Source organism: Protopterus annectens, chromosome 3.part0 (genome assembly GCF_019279795.1).
Source record: "Protopterus annectens isolate FY-2018-M chromosome 3.part0, PAN1.0, whole genome shotgun sequence".
Classification (NCBI taxonomy): Eukaryota; Metazoa; Chordata; order Ceratodontiformes; family Protopteridae; genus Protopterus; species Protopterus annectens.
In genome coordinates this window covers 68,324,037-68,347,792 of record NC_056731.1, presented here as the reverse complement: position 1 = coordinate 68,347,792, position 23,756 = coordinate 68,324,037, and the positions used below count along the sequence as shown (strand labels likewise).

At 44.6% G+C, this 23,756-nt stretch overlaps 1 protein-coding gene across 1 annotated transcript in view; it reads right to left on the bottom strand.

The window, feature by feature from the left end:
* ANKS6 (ankyrin repeat and sterile alpha motif domain containing 6) overlaps window positions 1-23,756 on the bottom strand; it is a 1,232,679-nt gene that overhangs the window by 828,610 nt on the left and 380,313 nt on the right. The window contains exon 4 of the mRNA XM_044064590.1: window positions 2,770-2,814. Within this exon, the coding sequence (XP_043920525.1) occupies window positions 2,770-2,814 (45 nt within the window). The remainder of the gene's footprint in view (window positions 1-2,769; window positions 2,815-23,756) is intronic.

Below are 23,756 nucleotides of genomic sequence, written 5' to 3'. Positions count from 1 at the left end.
CAGAGACAGGCACAGCACCAACAAGACTGGTTCTCCCTTACCAACTAAGGAAACCCCAACAGCTGCAAAGGAATTGGCTAACCCCTGGTCCATAGTGGCTGTAGGTATTACAGCAGAGGGATCTGGGGTAAAAGAAGAGTGGTCTGAGGAACAACAAATGGACAAAGCAGAGTCAGCCACCTGCAGCTGATGTAACTTGCTAGCCTGCTGTGGTGGCAAACACTGTTTGCTTAACTTTTTATTTTTGTGGTTGGAAGAAGGACCAGCCGTGGGGTGACAATCTGTTCCATGATCAAGCCGAAAATGGTACTGTGTGCAAGTATACATATTTTTTAAACTCTATTTGCTCCCTATGCTTCATCCTTTGGCCTTCCTACCCCTGTGCCCTCACCCATTACCAGGTCTTTCAGCATTCCTTCCTCTACTTAACTCTGTGCTGGGGGTAGTTGCCAAGCTTAAGGGAGTTGATGGGGGGTATAGCCCTCACCATCTCATGTTTTTTTTTTTTTTTTTTTTTTTTAAATTTTATGTTGCCTAACTTGTGTCTCTCCACCTTCCTACCAGTCTCTGTAGCGTCTCAGGAACATGCATGCAATGATGATCTGTAGTGTATCGCCTGCCATCAGAGCAGCCATAAATATGCAGATATTAAGAAATTTAATTTTACAAATGCATTAGTTAATTTAAACAATTTTATTAACTTTGAAAAGCATAGGGCTGGTGGTGTCACTTATTAGAATGCATTACACCTGGGGACATTTCAATTGCTGGCATCTGTCTCTTGAAGAGTGACTGCTTAAAACAGCTATTACTACACCATATTCAAATGATGGCTTCTTTTAAGGATGAACAGTGACTGTGCTCCAGGTATGCCAGACTGGCATAGCAGGAGCACAGTCACTAGGTATGCCACACTGGTCTAGCTAGTGACATAATGTTATCATACACACAGGGAAGACCATGTCAGATGATGAAGAAAACACTTTCTAGAAAATACTGCTTATGTTAGCATGTGTTGTGGTGGGTGTTTGTGCGTGTGTGGGTGTCCACGTGTGCATATGAAACAATCTTGGGCAAGTTTTGATTACTGTTGCTATGATAGCACTGGAAGACAACAGACAGAGCAAGGGTTGACAGACGCTGCAGCCTCTGACTAATTTTGCTTTGCAGCTGATCAATGTAAAGTTCATTTTGGTGCGGCAGTACAACATGCACTATATGCATTTAAGGACCACTATTGCATATTATTTGGTGGCAACAGTGCAGACTGAGAGGCCACAACTACAGTCTCTTACTTAAAAACTAGTATCAGCATTGCATATTTAAAGCCCATGACATGAAACTGGTAGGCCGTTTTGCAAATCTTTTTTATTTTTTCCAGAGCCCAATGGCTCTTCTAACTGCATCCAATCAGCCCATCCATTCCATGGCTGCAGGAGTGAGTGATTCTCTGAGATGTGAGAGATCCCTGGTCTGTTCATTCCTACCTGGGAATCTTCTATGAGCTCATTCACCAGTGATGAGTGTGGCGGTAGGGAGCAGGCCAGAATCACTGGTCCCGAGAGGCAGCCTCCCCTCTCCTTCAGGGGAGCAACTACTCTTCCCCCTCACTATGGCTTTTCTGAGCTCTGCTACAGCCACACCCTGATGGGAAGTGTGCAACCACTTCCCCCTGGCTCTCAGAGTGAATTTTAGCAAGATCAACAGACTTGAGCTTCATGGTGCAGACACGTAATGCTCCCTCTATCACCCATGTTGAAAGTTAGAGTCAAGCCCTCCCAGATGGGTGAGCTGGAAGTGACTGCTCCCTTCCACCCTCCTTCCCTGCCAACTCCTACAGGACTTTGAGCTGCTATTCGAACTCGTGTTGCCTGACAATTAGTCAGGGATTTCTCTCTCTACTCCATGGAGGAGACTCAGTGTTACAAATCTTGAGAGCACAGTCCCCTCTCCAGCACAGATGCAATAAAACTTTTCAACTTCACTGTCATTACCACAAAACAGCAAAGTAGCTGAGGCACGACCATGGATGATAAACACATCTGAAAATGAACTCCTGCGCAACCAGCAGCAATCTTAATGAATAGCACTTCATCCGCATTTTGTTACTCTAAGGGTTCTAATTCATTCTTCTTGCTGCCAGCACAACAAATGTATAGAATGCCAATTTGCAACAGTACTATATCAGCTGTATACCTGCGGTGGTGGTGCTGCGGTAGTGTTGTCACCTCACATTTAGACGCTGTCCGGTTCGATTCTCAGCTAGAGCGTCTTCTGTGTGGAGACATGTGTGAATGGGCGTACCTTGGTTGATGGTTGTGCGCCAGGGCTGGTAACTCGGCACATAAAAATCAACTACCAATCATTACCGGACCAGAATTCCGCTGTGGCGACCCCTAACCGGGAAAAGCCAAAAGACACAAACTTCATCAGCTGTATGGCAGGTGGAAAGAATTTGCACTTCAGCACAAGTAAGGTACATTTCTACACATATCAATCCCTGATAAACTTGCACAAAGAATTAACTGGGGAATATCAAATTCAATCCCTAAAAAAAAACTTTGCTGCAAAATATGTTAAGGTCAAGACAATCAGCTACAAAACAGCTATAAATCTGGTGAACCACAATAAGTTTGCTTTTTTATTTAGTGGCCATTGTTTCTAACAAGTGTGGAGGATGCAAAAATAACAAAGATGGACAAAGCAGTCAGGGAACTCATTTCCAAATATAGTCCACTGATATTTAAAATGTATTACAAACATTCTTACCAAGTTTTAGTGCCTGAAAAATATCTGGTCTTCTTTTTTCATCATCTAAGTAAAAAATAAAAAAGTAACTGAAGAAATGTAATAATTTGTTACACTGTTTATAGCAGTTATGTACATTTTAAATCAAAATACTGCATTTTTCCAGCACTGCAAACCATTCATGTTCTCCTTATTCTCTATGTTTGTTAAATCTATGTTTGTCATTTAAAAATACAGCCTAGTGACACAATACGTAATTTTTTTATTGTTGTGCTAGAGACTTGCATCATTTTTCATCCATATGATGAAAACACAGCATTGTCCAATTGTGCTTTCTTACCTAAAGAGAACAATGGTCACAACATGTTCAGTGTGGCGACATATACATAGAGAGTAGGCAAACACATATGCAGCATGGTATTCACTGACTGACCCCCCCGCGCACACACACACTGGAAGGGGGGAAAAATTATCTGTTAGTCATCAAGGTTTACTGATCATCACTACTGAAACTCTGAGGAAATTACACTAAACACCGAAAGTGTGATAAGAGACTTAGGAATACAGGTGGAAAGTGGTCTCACCTTCGATAACCACATTGTCACAACAGTCAGGAAATCCTTCTATGTGGCACACCTCATCACTAAGGGCTTTTCATCCAGAAAAAAGGAGGTCATTGTCCCACTGTACTCATCCCTCATTAGACCCATTATAGAATACAACGCCCCGTTTGGTATGTACCTCTCTAGACATCTGCAACAACTGTAAAGGCTGCAGAAATACCTCACTAAAAGAATAACAGGCCTAAAGCACATGCGCTATGCTGACCGCATTAAAAAACTTCAGCTATATTCTGTTGCATATCGTCTACTCAGAGGTGATCTCTGCTTAACATACAAGGCCATGTCAAACCCAGAGCTGGTGGACATGCTACACTTAAAGAAATCCCAATCCCTCAGAGCCAAACGCTCCAGGGATCTAAACCTTGTCATCACAATAACCAAAAAGTACAGTTGTGTACACTTACCATAAATGTAGATGTTTGAGTGTATTCCCTGTTGCAGTCATTACATTTGGGGTAATCTGCTGGCAGGTTGCCCTCAGTCGGCCTGAAGTCTTGGGTCCTGCGTTGGTTGCTGTCTCCTCTTCCATGACGTCAGGTCGTCAGGGGTATAAAACATGCAGCCAACGCCATTTTATTCAGTTTTTCTTGCCCCAGATGTCAGGTGCCCCCCAAATAGGGAGCAAAAAAATATATACATATATAAAAATATATAAATAAACAACAATATATATGTAAATGCAATTTTAGCAACAAACTTTACCTTCATCTAAAAGCAAATGCACCACAAAGGCTTTAGAATATAGTGAAGGAAGGAGAAGTTCTACAAAAAAGCGGGATGGCAGGTGGGTAACCCGGACCACAACAGTGAATACACTCGAACATCTACATTTATGGTAAGTGTACACAACTGTACTATGTTCTTTGTGTTTCACTGTTGCAGTCATTACATTTGGGTAGAATCCCAAAGCTATGGATGGCAGGATGGAACTAAATAGCATTAGGAGCGGCTATAAGACCCTGCAGAACTGCAGTGGCAAAGCCTGCCCTGGATTTAAAGAGAGGTAAATGATAATGCTTTGTAAAGGTATGAGCAGAGCTCCAAGTAGCAGCTTCTAGAATGTCTTTGGTTGGAACTCCTCTGAGAAAGGCTGCTGAGGTAGATGCAGCCCTGGTGGAATGTGACCTGATTCCCTTGATGCAAGTAGCAGAAACGAATGCAGTGGCTTATCCACTTTGAAATAGTCTGCTTTGATATAGTCTTCCCCTCTGATCTTGCAGCAAATGCCACCACTAATTGCTCAGACTTTCTTAGAGATTTGGTCCTGTTTAAGTAGAATCTTAGTTGTCTGTGTACGTCCAAGGAATGCAGAATCCGCTCCCCCTTGTTCTGCGGATTTGGGTAAAATGTTGGCAGGTGAATAGTTTGGTTAAGAGCCACACTGGATACCACCTTAGGCATAAAGGAAGGTCCCATGCAGGAGTTGGTGATCTTCTGGGAGGCCTTAAATTTTTGGCCCCTCTAAGATACTGTTTTAGCAGAGGATGAGAAAAGATGGGAGGCTCCGTGTTGTAATGAGCTGAGATGGCAGAGGCATGGATTTTTATTGAAGAAAAAGATAGGCCCTTGTCAAGCATCTCAGTCAAGTACTGTAAAATATGAGGAATATTTGGCTTTGCTGTGTCCGTTCCTTGTGATTGGTTCCAAGCACACAATCTTTCCATTTATCAGCATAAGATTTTCTACTGCTAGGCCTTCTGGCTTCCAAAATGACATCCATCACAGATTTACTGAGAGGTTTTGTTTGAATAATTACATGATCAGCAATGCTGCCAGGTTCAGAGTTTGGAGCTGAGTGTGCAGAATTTGATTGCTTTGCTGAGACCAGTAGATGAGGTATTTGAGGCAAGTACCAAGGAGGGAGTTGAGACATATTCCTTAGAATTGGGTACCAGTGCTGGCGAGGCCAGTCCGGGGCAATTAGGATCATTTTTGTTTTTTCCTGTCTGACCTTTAGTAAGCCCTTGGGGAGAAGAGGCAGAGGAGGAAAGGCGTAGGCCGATAGGTTTTTCCAACTGAATGATAGGGCATCCACTTTCCATGCTTGTCTGTGATAAGTCCTTGTGCAGAATTTGTCCAGTTGATAATGTTGGGGAGAGACAAATAGATCTGTGTCTGGACTCCTCCATTTATGTGTTATCATGCTGAAGACTTGTGGATCCAGTTTCCACTCGTGAGGGTCCATAAGATTTCTGCTTAGGTCGTCTGCCAGAGTATTTTGTTTTCCTGGCAGGAATTGAGCTTGACGATGTACTTTGTAAGTCAAGCCTGTACCCCACAATGCCATGACTATTCTGCAAAGGGGGTAGGAATGTGTACCACCCTGCTTGTATCACATAACCGTGGTGTTGTCCATCTTTATCTGTAGTTGTCCTAGATGAAGTAAGTCCTTGAAGGCTGTCAGGGCATTCTGAACAGCTAGCATCTCTTTTTGGTTGATATGCAGATGCATTTGTTTTGGGCTCCATATGCCCTGAATGCATCTCCCCGCCAGGTAGGCCCCCCAAGCATAGTCTGATACATCTGTAGTTAGGGTTTGGGTGGCAGGGGGTAGAGTGAAAGACCGTCCCTTGTTCTGGTGACAGGTATCTGCCCACAAAAGAAACTCCTGTTGTAGGCAGGGAATGAGAGGAATCATTGTTTCCAGACTGTGACAATGTTGACTCCATAAACTTTTTAGATACCATTGTAGTTTCCTCATATGCAGTCTTGCCTATGGAATTAGTAGAATGCAGGATGCCATGAACCCCAAAGCCTGCAGAATTTGTCTTGCAGATAACTGGGTTTTTGTTGCCATCTGTTTGAAGTATATAGTCAGTTGCCTTTGTTTGTTTGGCGTAAGGTAAGCCATCTTTACAGTTGTATTCAAGCTTGCACCCAGGAATGTAATTTTTTGAGAGGGTACCAGTTGTGATTTATTTTTGTTTATTGTGTACCCTAGGCATGTTAGAAGCCTTTTTACAAATGCCAGATGTTGAAGAAGAATGTCCTTGTTTTCTGCTTGAATGAATGAGACAATCGTCCAAGTAAGGATAGATTTGTATGCTTCTTTGTCTGCAAAATGCAATTACTGGTGCCAGGCACTTTGTAAAGACCCTGGGCACAGTAGATAAGCCAAAGGGCAGTGCAGAGAATTGGTAATGCATAAAACCTGCCTTGAAGCTGAGATATCTTCTGCACAATTCCCTTATTGGGATATACAGGTATGCCTCTTAAGTCTAGAGTCACTAACCAAGCGTTCTTGCCCAGCATGGGCAGTAGCTGTTGTAAAGTCAGAATTTTGGGATGCCCAAGAATGTGTTCAAAATCGATAAGTCCAGTATTGGACGCCAGGCATGGTCTTTTCTGGGTACCAGGAACAGTCTTGAATAAAAACATTGTCCTTTTTCCTGTTCTGGTACTGGCTGAATAGCCCCCATATCCATGAGGGACGTCACTTGTTTCTGAGCCTCTGCCCACTGGTTTTGTGGCAGATCTGGCCGACCGTTTGGAATTGGCAAAGTATGGAAATGAAATCTGTACCCCTGGGATACTATGTTTAATACCTACTTGTCCTGGGTTATTAACTGCCAATTTTGAGCGTGAAGTGCTAATCCCCCCCCCCCCCCCCCAAGGGGGCTGCCAAAAGATAAGTGCTTGGTGATGGCAGAGGGAAGTCATTGAGACTGCTTACTGTAGGGTTGTGCTTTGTTTCCTCCAGATTTGGAGGTAGAGGCACCCCATTGCTTTGACCTGTAAGAACCCTGTGATTGGTATCTAGAGCCTAATAAGCGCCTCGATTTTCCTTGTGAGGCTCTGTTGGACACAGGAAAGGACCAATTTTTTTGTAGGCCAGTGTCTACTGAATCTGGATGGCTGCACTTGTAAAAAATCTTTTACAGTTTGCATAGATTTAGCTTTGTCTTCCATTTTCTTTCACACCTCTTCTGCCTTATTACCAAACAGAGTATCATGCTGTAAAGGTGCATCCAACAATTTAGCTTTAACATGATCAGGCAGATTTTGCTCCATGAGCCAGGCGTGCCTTCTAATCACAGATCCAGTAACTGCGGCTCTGCAAGAGGCCTCCAAGGAATCAAAACCACATTGCAAAGTATGCTTTCCAACCTGTTCTGCTGCATGCAATAATTCCTGTAATTCTTTATTTTCCACACAATCAGAAATCAACATAATTTTCTGTTTCAATAAGCCCATAACATGCTGTTGATATTTAAGCATATGAAACTGGCAGTTTAAGGCCCTAATTGCCAAGGTTGCAGACGTATAAATCTTCTTTCACCATCTATCCAGCGCCCTGTAATCTCTATCAGAGGGGGTAGGATTTTTGGCTGTAGAGGCCTTTACACCTTTGGGACCCTGTGAGATAGTTTCAAGATCAGCAGCAGGATTTTTTAATAAAAATTTGTGGAAATAGGAACCCTGTAATATCTGTCTGGCTTACTAGGAGCCGGAGGTAGGGAATCAGGAGCCATGCCTTATTCCGAAAACACATCATCAACAATGTCTAATACAGGAGGTACAGACAATGGCCTATGCTGAGGAAGAAGGAGGAAATCCCCAAGCCTCTTTTTTGATTTGGAGAAATCCTGACTCTCCCAATGAAAATGTTCCCTTAAAGTATGCAAGGTTTCTCCAAAAGAATAATCCTCAGGAGGAGATGCAGATGGTATGGATTCTTCAGCATCTGAATCCTCATAGGGTCGTATAGATAATTCCTGATCAGAAGAAATAGAAACCTGATCTGAAGATTCATAATCACTGTCTTGCCTAGGCCTCTTAGCGGGGGGGGTTGGGAACCCCTGATCAAGGTAATTAAGTCCTCAGCCATTTTGATCATCTGTTTTTTAGGCATAGGGGCCTGAGCACGTGGCTCATGTGTCGGTTTTTTAGACTTAGAAGTTGTTTTTGTTTTTGAAGCTGGCATCAGTTTTATATAGAAATGTTGAGGCCTGAAGACACCTGCTCAGCGGCTCCGGACCCATCCGAGGGAGAGACATCCACGGGTTCAATACTCTGAGAATCTCCCGACATACCGGACTCCACATGGGTCTCGGTAGAGGCCTGCAACTGAAAAGTAGCGGGTATCAGGGGCTGAGAAAGTGCCTCACTGAGTACCGGCGACTGGCTTAGGAGAAGCTTCGTCGTTTGGTTTTGGACCTCGACGGTCTGTCTCTGTCTTTTTCTTTGCGTTTTTTGTGAACTCTGGTAGTCGGATTGCTATCCAACGACATTTCAGGGTAATTAAATCTGGATCCAAAATATTTTGAAGCAAAGATATACCGACTCTTAATAGTGCATTGATTAAATCTTAGCACAAAACCAACAGCAAGGCACGCTATGATCTGGGCTTAGGTAAGGAATAGAGTACAAATGAAAATCCTTATGAGGTATTTGCTTCCCATAAGTAATGCAATTATTAACTTTTACTAACATTGGTAAGGAGCAAGAAAAAGTTTCCCCAACGGGGTACTTAGCTTTAATTGAAGACTTCTGAACAGCTAGTATCTCTTTTGGTTGATATACAGATGCATTTGTTTTGGATTCTGAAACTCGAATGCGAAAATTTCAGGAGTCGGCCAACAGGCACTTGCGAACTGCTTCTGCTTTGGGCACTGCGTGGCAAGAAAGACTGAATAAAATGGCATCGGCTGCATGTTTTATACCCCTGACGACCGGACGTCATGGAAGAGGAGACAGCAACTGATGCAGGATCCAAGACTTTGATATTCAGGCCGACTGAGGGCAACCTGTCAGCAGGGTTTGTCCTCAGAGAAACCCTGTCTGGATGAAAAATGATGAAAGGTTCCACAGCCATGAGTGTTTGTAACTCCGAGACTCGTCTTGCACAGGTAATGGCTAGGAGCAGAGCTGCTTTCCAGGATAACAATTTAATATCCGCTGTTGATGCTGGCTCGAAAGGAGGCAATGTGAGTTTTTCCAAAACAAAATTGGGGTCCCAGGCCGGAATTGGTGCTCTCCTTGGAGGCCTAATGTTTTTGGCCCCTCTGAGGTACTGTCTTATTAAAGAGTGAGAAAAGATAGGTGGTTCTGTATTGTAATGTGCAGAAATGGCAGAGGCATAAATCTTAACTGATGAGAAAGAAAGGCCTTTGTTCAGCATCTCAGTCAGGTATTGTAAAATCTGCGGAATGTTTGGTACAGACGTGTCAATGCCTTATTCATGGTTCCAAGCACAGAATCGCTTCCATTTTTCTGCATAAGACTTTCTGGTACTGGGCCTTCTGGCCTCCAAGAGAACATCCATAACTGCTTTTGAAAGGGGAGTGTTCATTATGGCTACATTATCAGCCGTGCTGCCAGATTTAAGGTCCTGAGTTGGCTGTGCAGGATCTGATTCTTTTGTCGGGTCAGCAAGTGAGAAGTTTGAGGCAATATCCATGCTGGACCTTGAGACAAGCTCTTCAGGATTGGGTACCAGTGCTGGCGTGGCCAGTCTGGTGCAATCAGAATAATTTTTGGCTTCTCTTGTCTGACCTTTAGGAGTACTCTGGGAAGGAGAGGTAGTGGGAGAAAGGCATATACTGTTAGATTTTTCCATCTGAATGATAGGGTGTCCACTTTCCATGCTTGCTTGTGGTAAGTCCTTGTGCAAAATCTCTGCAATTGACAGTTGTGAGGGGAGGCAAATAGATCTATGTCTGGGCATCCCCATTTCCTTGTTATCATCCTGAAGACTTGTGGATCCAGTTTCCATTCGTGGGTGTCCAGGAGGTTTCTGCTTAGTTCGTCAGCCAGAGTATTTGTTTTTCCTGGCAGGAATTGAGCTTGCACGTGAAGTTGAAAGGCCAACGCTGTGTCTCATAAGGTCATTGCTTGTCTGCAGAGGGGGTAGGAATGAGTAATGACAAAAAATACACCGAACCCACAGACATTTCCAACACCCTAGCTGACAAATTCAGCGCAAACTCCCCCCCCCCACCAAAAGGGCAGATATCTATCCCAGCAGAGTGCTGCACCCCTGACATCTCAGATGCTCAGATAAGTGCCACCCTTTCCAAAGCAAAAAACACAGCATCAATGGGACCAGACGGTGTCCCGGGCTGCGTCCTACATGAACTCCAAGAAGAGCTAAACCCAAACATAAAACTACTGTTCAATCTCAGCCTTACTACAGGATATGCACCCAAAGAGTGGCGTACAGCAACAGTGGTCCCTCTCCACAAAGGTGGTGCCTCAACGGATGGAAACTATTGCCCCATAAGCCTGACTAGCTTGGTCTGCAAAGCTATGGAAAGGATCATCATGGACCTCATAAATAAAGATATTGGGGACTTACAGACACTGGATCCTACCCAGTTCGGCTTTGTTAAGAGCAGATCCTGCCTCTTAAACCTGGTCGATTTCTTTGAAACAGTCACCAAGGCCATTGATGAGGGGAAGGTGGTCCACACAACCTACCTGGACCTCGCAAAAGCCTTCGATACAATACCCCACTCGGGCATTATAGATAAGCTCACCAGCTTAAATATAACCCCCTATGTCACTAGATGGGTTGCAAACTGGCTCACGGACAGAACCCACATGGTTAGAATTGCTGGAGCCATGTCAGACTTCAAACCAGTTACAAGTGGCGTATAGATAATTCCTGATCAGAAGAGGAATCAGAAGAAATAGAAACCTGATCTGAAGATTCATAATCAGTGTCTTGCCTAGGCCTCTTAGCGGGGGGGGGTTGGGAACCCCTGATCAAGGTAATTAAGTCCTCAGCCATTTTGATCATCTGTTTTTTAGGCATAGGGACCTGAGCACGTGGCTCATGCGTCGGTTTTTTAGACTTAGAAGTTGTTTTTGTTTTTGAAGCTGGCATCAGTTTTATATAGAAATGTTGAGGCCTGAAGACACCCTCAGAAGCCGGTGCCTGCACAGCGGCTCTGGACCCATCCGAGGGAGAGACATCCACGGGTTCAATACTCTGAGAATCTCCCGACATACCGGACTCCACATGGGTCTCAGTAGAGGCCCGCGACTCAAAAGTAGCGGGTATCAGGGGCTGGGAAAGTGCCTCACTGAGTACCGGCAACTGGCTTAGGAGAAGCTTCGTCGTTTGGTTTTGGACCTCGACGGTCTGTCTCTGTCTTTTTCTTTGCGTTTTTTGTGAACTCTGGTAGTCAGATTGCTATCCGACGACATTTCAGGGTAATTAAATCTGGATCCAAAATATTTTCAAGCAAAGATATACCGACGCTTAATAGTGCATTGATTAAATCTTAGCACAAAACCAACAGCAAGGCACGCTATGATCTGGGCTTAGGTAAGGAATACAGTACAAATGAAAATCCTTATGAGGTATTTGCTTCCCATAAGTAATGCAATTATTAACTTTTATTGACATTGTTAAGGAGCAAGAAAAAGTTTCCCCAACGGGGTACTTGGCTTTAACTGAAGACTTCTGAACAGCTAGTATCTCTTTTGGTTGATATACAGATGCATTTGTTTTGGATTCTGAAACTCGAATGCGAAAATTTCAGGAGTCGGCCGACAGGCACCTGCGAACTGCCTCTGCTTCGGGCACCGCGTGGCAAGAAAGACTGAATAAAATGGCATTGGCTGCATGTTTTATACCCCTGACGACCGGACGTCATGGAAGAGGAGACAGCAACTGATGCAGGATCCAAGACTTTGATATTCAGGCCGAATGAGGGCAACCTGTCGGCAGATTACCCCAAATGTAATGACTGCAACAGTGAAACACGAAGAACATCATGCTGGAGGGATAGGTTCCTGACCCAAAGACTCCCCAGACTCTGGAACAGACTGCCCATACATGTCAAGCAGAGACCTCTTTGGCCATCTTCAAAAGGAACCTTGACGACTGGATGGGAGAAAGGAAATTCACCACAGGGATCACGTCAGTCGCCCTGCTAGACAGGGGTCCAGGGAAGTAAATAGTGTGGGAAGAAATAGACAGGGAATTGTTATGGCTAGGCTTGTATAGCCCCTAGGGCTGATAGCCTAGTACCAACCTATGAACCTATTACTAGTAAAGGGAAAGGTATACTCAGAATGTGGTTGTAGAAAGCACCTAAGAAACCATAACATTGTGTCCAATAAAGTCAGCAGATTCAAAAAGGCAAATTAAATAATGACTGCAATTCAAAGCAGCAGCAAGCTACCGAAGACAAACAAAATTAGCCATAAATTTCCATCTTTCCTTTGCAGCACAGAGAAATGCTCTCAGGCCACATGAGAAATATAATCCCTTGAACAAGTCTTTAGTCTGCTACAAGGCCTCTCTCCAGTCCGCCACACCAGGAACAATTCCTCTGGAAGTCACCTATAAGACCAAGATTCCCAAACCACCTAAGATGGTTCTTCTCAAGCTGATGGAGAAGCATTTTTAACTCAAGGCTACCTAAGATTATAAATGTCTCACCACCCTGTTAGGCAGAGTAATGCCAGCGGCTCAGGACAGAAACCCTATTTCCAATGACTACACCTGCCATCTCATTATTTTTTTCACTACCTACAGTTGCTCAGGACAACTGGCTGAGGATGGAGTAAACAGTGATACACCTATAAACTTTGTCCATAAAATCAGATTCCACTTCCCTACCACAGGATAGGCTCAGAGACTGCAACCATAGTCATAACTGCAATCTTCTTATTAGTCTCACATTCTCCTCTACCATTACTAATACTTAAAACTCTTCCACCAAAGACAGCCGTCTTCTGCATCCTACAAACCTGAAAGCAGTAACATACTCTTTTCCAGTAGCCTGCCATACCCTCAGACCTCCAGGTGTCCATTCTCATCCAAACTGCTTCACAAAAGTACAGTTGTGTACACTTACCATAAATGTAGATGTTCGAGTGCATTCACTGTTGCAGTCATTACATTTGGGTTATCTGCTTGCAGGTAGCCCTCAGTCTGCCTGATTAACAAAGTCTTGGGTCCTGCGTCGGTTGCTGTCCCTTCTTCCATGACATCAGGTCGTCAGGGGTATAAAACATGCAGCCGACGCCATTACATCAGGTTTTCTTGCCCCAGATGTCAGGAGCCCCCCCTAATGGGAAGCAATTAAATATAAAATTACAATGATATACCTCCAACAAAAAAGCAATTACACCAAAAAGGCTTTTAAGCATAGTAAAGGAAAGTAGAGGTATAGCCAAAAGAAGTTAGGGGGCTGGAGGGAGGGTAACCAGGACTGCAACAGTGAATACACTCGAACATCTACATTTATGGTAGGTACGCAACTGTACTATGTTCTTTGTGTTTCACTGTTGCAGTCATTACATTTGGGTAGATTCCCAAAGCTATGGTTGGGAGGAGGAATTTAGATAGCATTAGGACCAGCTAAAAGGCCCTGCAAGACTGCAGTGGCAAAGCCAGCTCTGGATTTAGAGAAAAAAAAAAACTGGCAAATGACAATGCTTGGTGAAAGTATGTACAGAAATCCAGGTAGCAGCTTCTAGGACGTCCCTGGTAGGAACGCCTCTGAAAAAAGGCTGTAGAGGTAGATGCAGCCCTGGTGGAGTGAGGTCTGATCTCCTGGGGGACAGGGTTCCATGGTGCTTATAGCAGAAATGAATGCAATGGCATATCCATTTAGAAATGGTTTGCTTTGAAATAGCCTTCCCCTCTGGCCCTGCAGCAAATGCCACCAGCAGTTGTTCAGATTTCCTTTGAGGTTTATCTAAGTTGTCTGTGCACATCTAAGGAATGCAGTATCCATTCCCCTTTATTCTGTGGATTGGGAAAGAAGGTTGGCAAATGAATGGACTGATTAAGAGCCACACTGGATACCACCTTGGGCATGAAAGATGGATTGGTTCTGAGAGACACCCTGTCCATATGAAGGATGATGAAAGGCTCCACTGCCATAAGGGCCTGTAATTCAGATACCCTTCTAGCTGAAGTGATTGCTAAAAGAAAAACTGTTTTCCAAGAAAGAAATTTTAAGTCTGCAGTAGCAGCTGGCTCGAAAAGAGGTAGTGTGAGTTTCTCCAAAACAAAGTTAAGGTCCCAGGCTGGGGTTGGAGCTCTCCTGGGTGGTCTCAAATCTTTGGCCTCTCTGAGGAAAGTACAGTTGCGTACCTACCATAAATGTAGATGTTCGAAGTGTATTCACTGTTGCAGTCATTACTCTTGGGTTATCCTGCTGGCAGGCTACCCGCAGTCGGCCCGAGTTCCAAAGTCTAGGTCCGGTGTCGGTTATGTTGCCTCTTCCCTGACGTCAGTGCGCCAGGGGTATAAAAGATGCAGCAGACACCATTTTCTTCAGTTTTTCTTTCCCCAGATGTCAGGTGCCCCAAATAGGTAGGTTGAAAAATATATATCAAAAATAAATGCATACACAAAAATAACATTTCCTTCATCTACAAGCAAATACACCAAAAAGGTTGTATAGGATAGAGAAGTGCAGATAAGGCCCAGCAAAGAGAAGGGTGATGGTGGGTGGGTAACCTGGACTGCAACAGTGAATACACTCGAACATCTACATTTATGGTAGGTACACAACTGTATTATGTTCATCGTGTTTCACTGTTGCAGTCATTACTATTGGGTTGAATCCCAAAGCAGAGGAAGGGTGGCTGGGCTAAATAGGATTAGGAGAGGTTATGAGACCCTGCAGAACTGCAGTGGCGAGGCGTGCTCTGGACTTAGAGTAGAGAGGCAAGTGGTAGTGCTTTGTAAAGGTGTGCACAGAACTCCAAGTTGTAGCCTCTAAGATTTCTTTGGTTGGTACTCCCCTGAGAAAGGCTGCTTGAAGTGGCTGCTGCTCTGGTAGAATGAGGCCTAATGCCCTTAGGCACTGATTTGCCATGTTGAGAATAGCAGAAACAGATGCAATGGCCTATCCATTTAGAAATAGTCTGTTTTGAGATAGCCTTTCCTTGTGATCCTGCAGCATATGACACTAGAAGTTGCTCAGTCTTTCTGAAAGCTTTAGTTCGGTCCAAGTAGAAGTGTAACTGCCTGTGTATATCCAAAGAATGCAGAATTTTCTCCCCTTTGTTCTGTGGATTTGAATAAAAGGTAGGCAAGTGAATGGTTTGACTGAGGGCCACACTGGACACCACCTTAAGCATAAATGTAGGGTTTGTCCTCAGAGAAAAGCTGTCTGAATGAAAAATTATGAAAGGTTCCACAGCCATGAGTGCTTGTAACTCCAAGACTTGTCTTGCAGAGGTAATGGCTAGGAGCAGAGCTGTTTTCCAGGATAGCAATTTAATATCCGCTGTTGATGCTGGCTCGAAAGGAGGCAGTGTGAGTTTTTCCAAAACAAAATTGGGGTCCCAGGCCGGAATTGGTGCTCTCCTTGAAGGCCTAATGTTTTTGGCCCCTCTGAGGTGCTGTCTTATTAAAGAGTGAGAAAAGATAGGTGGTTCTGTATTGTAATGTGCAGAAATCGCAGAGGCATGAATCTTAATTGATGAGAAAGAAAGGCCTTTGTTCAGCATCTCAGTCAGGTATTGTAAAATCTGTGGAATGTTTGGTACAGACGTGTCAATGCCTTGTTCCTGGTTCCAAGCACAGAATTGCTTCCATTTTTCTGCATAAGACTTTCTGGTACTGGGCCTTCTGGCCTCCAAGATAACATCCATAACTGCTTTTGAAAGGGGAGTGTTCATTATGGCTACATTATCAGCCGTGCTGCCAGATTTAAGGTCCTGAGTTGGCTGTGCAGGATCTGATTGTTTTGTTGGGTCAGCAAGTGAGAAGTTTGAGGCAATATCCATGCTGTACCTTGAGACAAGCTCTTCAGGTTTGGGTACCAGTGCTGGCGTGGCCAGTCTGGTGCAATCAGAATCATTTTTGGCTTCTCTTGTCTGACCTTTAGGAGTACTCTGGGAAGGAGAGGTAGTGGGGGAAAGGCATATACTGTTAGATTTTTCCAGCTGAATGATAGGGCGTCCACTTTCCATGCTTGCTTGTGTTAAGTCCTTGTGCAAAATCTTTGCAACTGACAGTTGTGAGGGGAGGCAAATAGATCTATGTCTGGGCATCCCCATTTCCTTGTTATCCTGAAGACTTGTGGATCCAGTTTCCATTCGTGGGGGGTCCAGGAGGTTTCTGCTTAGTTCGTCTGCCAGAGTATTTGTTTTTCCTGGCAGGAATTGAGCTTGCAGGTGAAGTTGACAGGCCAACGCTGTGTCCCATAAGGTCATTGCTTGTCTGCAGAGGGGGTAGGAATGAGTAATGACAAAAAATACACCGAACCCACAGACATTGCCAATATCCTAGCTGACAGATTCAGCGCAAACTCCCCCCCACCTCCCCACCAAAAGGGCAGATATCTATCCCAGCACAGTGCTGCCCCCCCTGACATCTCAGATGCTCACGTAAGAGCCACCTCCTCCAAAGCAAAAAACACAGCATCAATGGGACCAGACAGTGTCCCAGGCTGCGTCCTACATGAACTCCAAGAAGAGCTAAACCCAAACATAAAACTACTGTTCAATCTCAGCCTTACTACAGGATATGTACCCAAAGAGTGGCGTACAGCAACAGTGGTCCCCTCTCCACAAAGGTGGTGCCTCAACGGATTCTGGAAACTATCGCCCCATAAGCCTGACTAGCTTGGTCTGCAAAGCTATGGAAAGGATCATCATGGACCTCATAAATAAAGATATTGGGGACCTACAGACACTGGATCCTACCCAGTTCGGCTTTAAGAGCAGATCCTGCATCTTAAACCTGGTTGATTTTTTTGAAACAGTCACCAAGGCCATTGACGAGGGGAAGGTGGTCCACACAACCTACCTGGACCTCGCAAAAGCCTTCGATACAATACCCCACTCGGGCATTATAGATAAGCTCACCAGCTTAAATATAAACCCCTATGTCACTAGATGGGTTGCAAACTGGCTCAAGGACAGAACCCACATGGTTAGAATTGCTGGAGCCATGTCAGACTTCAAACCAGTTACAAGTGGCATCCCACAAGGCTCAGTCCTGGGACCTCTCTTGTTCGGTATATATTTCTCGGAGGTACAGGCCAACACGGAAGGACTGTGGCTGACCAAGTTCGCAGATGACTGCAAACTAGGTGCCATAATTGACTCTCCAGCCGACACAAGCATCCTACAAAAGGGCTTCATAGAAACAGACAACTGGTGCCAGAGCCATGGCCTCAAGCTAAACGCCAAAAAGTGTACAGTCATCCCCTTTGGCAAAAACAAAGTGCCCACAAATTACCACATAGGTGGTAATCCATTAAGTAAGGAAGAAGTAATTAGGGACCTGGGGACCCAAGTTGATAGCAATGTCTCATTTGAATACCACGTGGCCAAAGTGTTTAGAAAAACATTTTCTATAGCCCACCTAATCATGAAGGGATTCACATCTAGATCAGGGGAGGTCATCGTGCCTCTTTACTCATCCCTTATCAAGCCTATAATTGAGTACAATGCCCCTTTTGGGATGTACCTTACCAGACACCTGCCGCAACTGGAAAGACCCCAAAAGTACCTCACCAAGAGGATCAAAGGGCTCAAACAGATGCCATATGCTGCCCGGTTAAAGAAACTCCAGCTCTACTCAGTGGCATACCGCCTGCTCAGAGGCGATCTGTGCCTGACGTATAAAGCCTTGTCCAACCCGGAATTAACGGACATGCTGCACCTCAGAAAATCCAAATCCCATCGAGCTACACGCTTGAGAGACTTGAACCACAGCACTGAAATAAATAGGACATGCTGGAGGGACAGATTCATAACCCAGAGGCTCCCTTCACTCTGGAATAAAATCCCAGTCCAGGTTAGGCAGAATCCCTCATTGACTCTCTTCAAGAGGAATCTTGATGAGTGGATGGGAGATCGTAGGTTTACCCCGGGTATCACTTCTGTGTCACTGTTAGACAGAGGCACAGTATACTAACCTCGAAAAAGGGCATAGCAAAATTCATTTAAAATGGGTGGCGACAGCCAAACACACTCTGGCTAGGCATATAAATGCCCTAGGGCAGATAGCCTAGTATGAACCTCCCTGCTTGTTTATGTACCACATGACCGCAGTGTTGCCTGTCTTTATTAGTAATTGTCCTGGATGAAGCAGGTCCTTGAAAGCTATCAGGTCATTTAGAACAGCTAGCATCTCTTTTTGATTGATGTGAAGATGCATCTGGTTTGCAGGCCATGTGCCCAGAATACATTTTCCTGCCATATGGCCCCCCCAGGCATAATCTGATGCATCCATTGTCAGTGTCTGTCTGGCCGTGGGTAATCTGAATGGCAGACCCTTGTTGTGGTGACAGGCTTTTGCCCACCATCAAAACTCCTGTTGTAGGCAGGGAATGAGTGCAATTACTGTCTCCAGGCTGTGGCAATGCAGAGTACAAACACTTTACAAATACCACTGTAGTTTCCTCATATGCAGGCTGGCATATGGAATTAGTAGAATGCAGGATGCCATGAAACCCAAGGCCTGCAGGATTTTCCTTGCAGATAAGTGGGTTTTTGTTGCCAATTTCTTGAAGTAAGTAGTCAGTTGTTTTTGCTTGTCTGGCGTGAGATAAGCCATCTGGGCAGTTGTACTTAAGCTTGCGCCCAGGAATATTATCTCGAGAGGGCACTAGTTTTGACTTCTTTTTGTTTACTGTGTACCCTAGGCCAATCAGTAATATTTTTACAAATGCCAGATGCTTTAGAAGAGTGTCTTTGTTCTCTGCTTGAATTAGGCAGTCGTCCAAGTAGGGATAAATTTGAATTCCTTTTTGTCTGCAAAACGCAATTACTGGTGCCAGGCATTTTGTAAAGACCCTGGGCACAGTAGATAAGCCAAAGGGCAGTGCAGAGAATTGGTAATGCATTGAGCCAGCTATGAATCTGAGGTATCTTCTGCAAGATTGTCTGACTGGGACATGCAGGTATGCCTCTTTTAGGTCCAAAGTTACTAGCCAAGCCCTTTTGCCCAGCATGGGCAGTAGCTGCTGAAGAGCCAACATCTTGAATTTTGGAACTTCCAGAAACGTATTTAGTATAGATAGGTCCAGAATTGGTCTCCAGGTTTTGTCCTTCCTGGGCACTAGAAAAAGTCTGGAATAAAATCCTTGCCCCTGCTCTTGTTGTGGTACTTGCTGAATGGCCCTCATGTCCATGAGGGCTGTAATTTGTTTTTGTGCCTTTGCCCATTGATTGTGTGGCAGGTCTGACATGCCCTTTGACCTTCGTAGGGTGTGGAAATGGAACCTGTAGCCTTGGGACAGTATGTTGAGAACCTATTTGTCTTGGGTAACCATTTGCCAATTTGATGAAAAAAGTGCTAGTTTTCCCCCTAAGGGGGCTGTCAAAAGGAAACTGCTTGGAACTGGAAGAGGAAAGTCATTGGGACTGTTTCCTGTAAGGTTGTGACTTGTCTTCTCCACTTCTGGAGGTAGGAGCACCCCATTGTTTAGGTCTGTATGAGCCTTGGGGCTGAGATCTGCCTCTAGGATGCCTGTATCTGCCTCTTTGTGGTCTGTCTGAGACTGGAAAGGACCAATTTTTAGAAGGCCAGTTCCTGCTAAACCTAGGTGGCTATACCTGTAAGAAATCCTTGACTGTCTGCATGGATTTTGCTTTATCCTCCATTTTTTTCAACACCTCTTCTGCTTTAGTATCCAACAAAGTATCATGCTGCAATGGTGCATCTAATAATTTTGCGTTTAACATGATCAGGCAGATTTTGTTCCTTTAACCAAGCATGCCTTCTAATAACAGAGCCGTAACAAGGGCTCTGCAAGAGGCCTCCAGTGAATCATAACCACATTGCAAAGTATGCTTTCCCACTTGTTCAGTTGCATGCAATAAATCCTGCAATTCCTTGTTCTCCGAACATTCAGTATTTGTCAACATTTTCTGTTTAAGTAGTGACAGTAAACATTGCTGATATTTAAGCATATGAAATTGACAATTTAAAGCCCTTACAGCCAGGGTGGCAGAAGTGCATACTTTTTCCCTCCATCTGTCTAGAGCCCTAGAATCCCTATCAAAGGGGACAGGGTTTTTCGCAGTAGCAGCCTTAACCCCCTTGGGACCCTGAGATATAGTTTCTGGGTCAGCAGCAGGGTATTTAAATATGAATTTATGAGAATCAGGGACCCTGTATTATCTGTCTGGCTTAGTAGGTGCAGGGGGTAAAAAGTCAGGGGACAGTTCGGACTCTGAAAATACATCATCTACAATGTCTAAAACAGGAGGGATGGCAAGGGGTCTATGCTGAGGAAGTAGCAGGAAGTCTCCGAGCCTTTTCTTAGACTCTGAATAATCTTGGCTCTCCCAGTGGAAATGCTCCCTCATAGTATGCAGTGTTTCCCCAAAGGAATAGTCCTCAGGAGGAGAGGCTGAAGGAATGGATTATTCAGAATCCTCATAGGGAAGCATGGAAAAATCCTGTTCAGAAGAGGAATCAGAGGAAATAGATACCTGATCAGAAGAGTCATACTCTGTCTCTTGCCTAGGCCTCTTATCAGGAGGGGGATGGGAGCCCCTGATCAAAGTAATTAGGTCTTCGGCCATTTTGAGCACCTATTTTTTAGCATGGAAGTCTGAGTAGGAGAATGCTGTACTTATTTCTTTGTCTTTAGAGCTGCTTTAGACTTCGTCTTTGAAGCTGAGGGTGGCTTAATATATAGTTGTGTAGGTCTGAAGACATCTTCAGAAGCCGGTGCTTGCTCAGGGGCTCCGGACCCATCTGAGGGATTGATTTCCGAGTGTCCAATACCTTGAGTTTCCAGATGCCCAGTTGGCTCCACGTGGGAGTCGGAAGCGGCCTGTGGCTCTGAGGTCGCGGGCACCAGGGGCTGCGAAAGCACCTCACTGAGAACCGGCAACTGGCCTAGAAGAGGCTTCGTCGTCGGTTTTGGACCTCGGATGCCTATCCTTGTCCTTGTGTTTTTTGTAAACTCCGGTTGTCGGCTGTTCCGCCGGCATTATAGAATTAAATCTTCGGCCAAAGTAATGAAATGCAAAATCGAACAGACGCTTGATAGTGCGTTGGTTGAATCTAGCGCAAAACCGACAGCTAGCAACATTGTGATCAGGGCCTAGGCAAGGAATACAGTAAGAGTCAAAATCCTTATGATGTATTTGCTTCCCACATGAAATATAATTGTTAACTTTTTCTGACATCGGTCTGGAGCAAGAAAAAAATTTCCCCAACGGGGTACTTAGTTTTAATGAAGACTTCGCTTCTGAAATTCAGCTTTGAAAATCTCAGGAGTCGGCCAAACAGCACTTGTGAACTGCTTTTGCTTCGGCCACCGCGCGGCAAGAAAGACTGAAGAAAATGGTTACGGCTGCATCTTTTATACCCCTGGCGCACTGAAGTCAGGGAAGAGGCGACTGCAACCGACGCCGGACCTAGACTTTGGAACTCAGGCCGACTGCGGGTAGCCTGCCAGCAGGATAACCCAAGAGTAATGACTGCAACAGTGAAACACGATGAACATCTGCTTGAGCAGTGGATGAGAGAAGAGGGGAGGTTCTGTGTTATAATGAGCTGAAATGGCTGAAGCGTGGATTTTGATGGAGGAAAAAGACAAGCCCTTGTGAAGCATCTCAGTTAAGTATTGTAAAATTTGAGGTAAATTGGGTGCTGCTGTGCACATCCCTTGAGACTGGTTCCAGGCACAGAATCTTTTCCATTTTTCAGCATGATTTTTTAGTACTAGGCCTCCTTGCCTCTAAAATGAGATCCATCACAGGTTTACTGAGGGATGGTAAAGGAGAGATTATGTAATTAGCCAGGCTGCAAGGTTCAGTGTTAGAAGCTGATGGTGCAGAATCTGGTTCTCCTGCAGAGACAACAGTCTGAGGCAGGTGCCATGGGGGTAACCGTGGCACACTGCGCAGGAGGGGGTACCAGTGTTGGCATGGCCAGTCTGGAGCAATCAAAATTTTCTTTGGTTTTTCCTGTTTGATTTTTAATAGTACTTTGGAGAGCAGAGGTAGAGGGGGGAAGGCACAGGCTGATAGGTTTTTCCAGCTGAAGGACAGAGCATCCACTTTCCAGGCTTGTTTGTGGGGAGTCCTTCTGCAAAATTTGTCCAATTGGTAGTTCTGGGGAGAGGCAAACAGGTCTATATCTGGGCTCCCCCAATTGCTTGTCAACATGTTGAAAATCCTTGGCTCCAGTTTCCACTCGTGTGGGTCCATGAGGTTTCTGCTTAGTCTGTCTGCCAGTGTATTTAATTTTCCTGGCGGGAATTGAGCTTGTATGTGCACGTGGGAGCTCAAGGCTGTGTTCCACAATGCCATGGCGAGTCTGCAAAGGGGGTAAGAATGGGTATCTCACTGCTTGTTTATGTACCACATAACAGTGGTGTTGTCCGTCTTTACCATTAGTTGTCCTGGAAGAATGTGGTCCTTGAAGGCTGTCAGAGCATTCTGTACATCTAACATTTCTTTTTGATTGATATGCAGGTGCATTTCATTTGGAACGCTAGGCATAGGCAAGGTATGACAGTTATCATTGCTTCTAGATACTGAGAATGTTGACACCATAGGCATTTAAGATACCACTGAAGTTTTCCCATATGCAGTCTTGCATATGGAATTAGAAGAATGCATGAGGCCATGAACCCCAAGGCTTGCAGTATTTGTCTTGCAGATAGCAGGGTTTTTGTGACCACTTGTTTGAATAGGTTGTCAAATTAATTTGTTTCTCTGGCATGAGATAAGCCATCTAGGAAGTTGTATTCAAACTTGCTCCCAAGAATATAATTTGTTGACAGGGTACCGGGTGCGATTTCTTTTCGTTTATGGTGTACCCCAGACAAGTTAGAACCCTTTGTACAAAGGCTAGATGATTCAAAAGTACGTCTTGGCTTTCTGCCTGAATTAGACAATCATCCAGGTACGGGTATATTTGAATATTTCTTTGCCTGCAAAATGCAACAACTGGAGCTAGGTACTTTGTGAATACCCTGGGCACAGTAGATAAGCCAAAGGGCAGTGCAGAGAACTGAGAGTACATGTAGCCTGCTTTGAAGTGTAGGTATCTTCTGCAAGATTCCCTGATTGGGATGTGCAGGTATGCTGCTTTTAAATCTAGTGTTGCCAACCAGGCATCTTTGCCTAGCATAGGAAGTAATTGGTGAAGAGTCAGCATCTTGAATTTTGGAATCTCCAAAAAGATATTTAGAGTAGACAGGTCCAGGATAGGACGTCATGAATTGTCTTCTCTGGGTACCAGGAAAAGTCTCGAGTAGAAACCTTGTCCCTTTTCCTCTTCTGGTACCAGCTGAATTGTCCCCCATGCTTAAGAGAGGAAGTACTTGTTTTTGGGCCTCTGCCCACTGATTTGGGGGTAGGTCCAGCCATCCGCTTGGCGTTGGCAATGTGTGGAAGTGAAATCTGTATCCCTGGGACACTATATTTAAAACCCACTTGTCCTGGGTAATGACTTTCCATTTCTTTGCATGAAGAGCAATCTTTCCC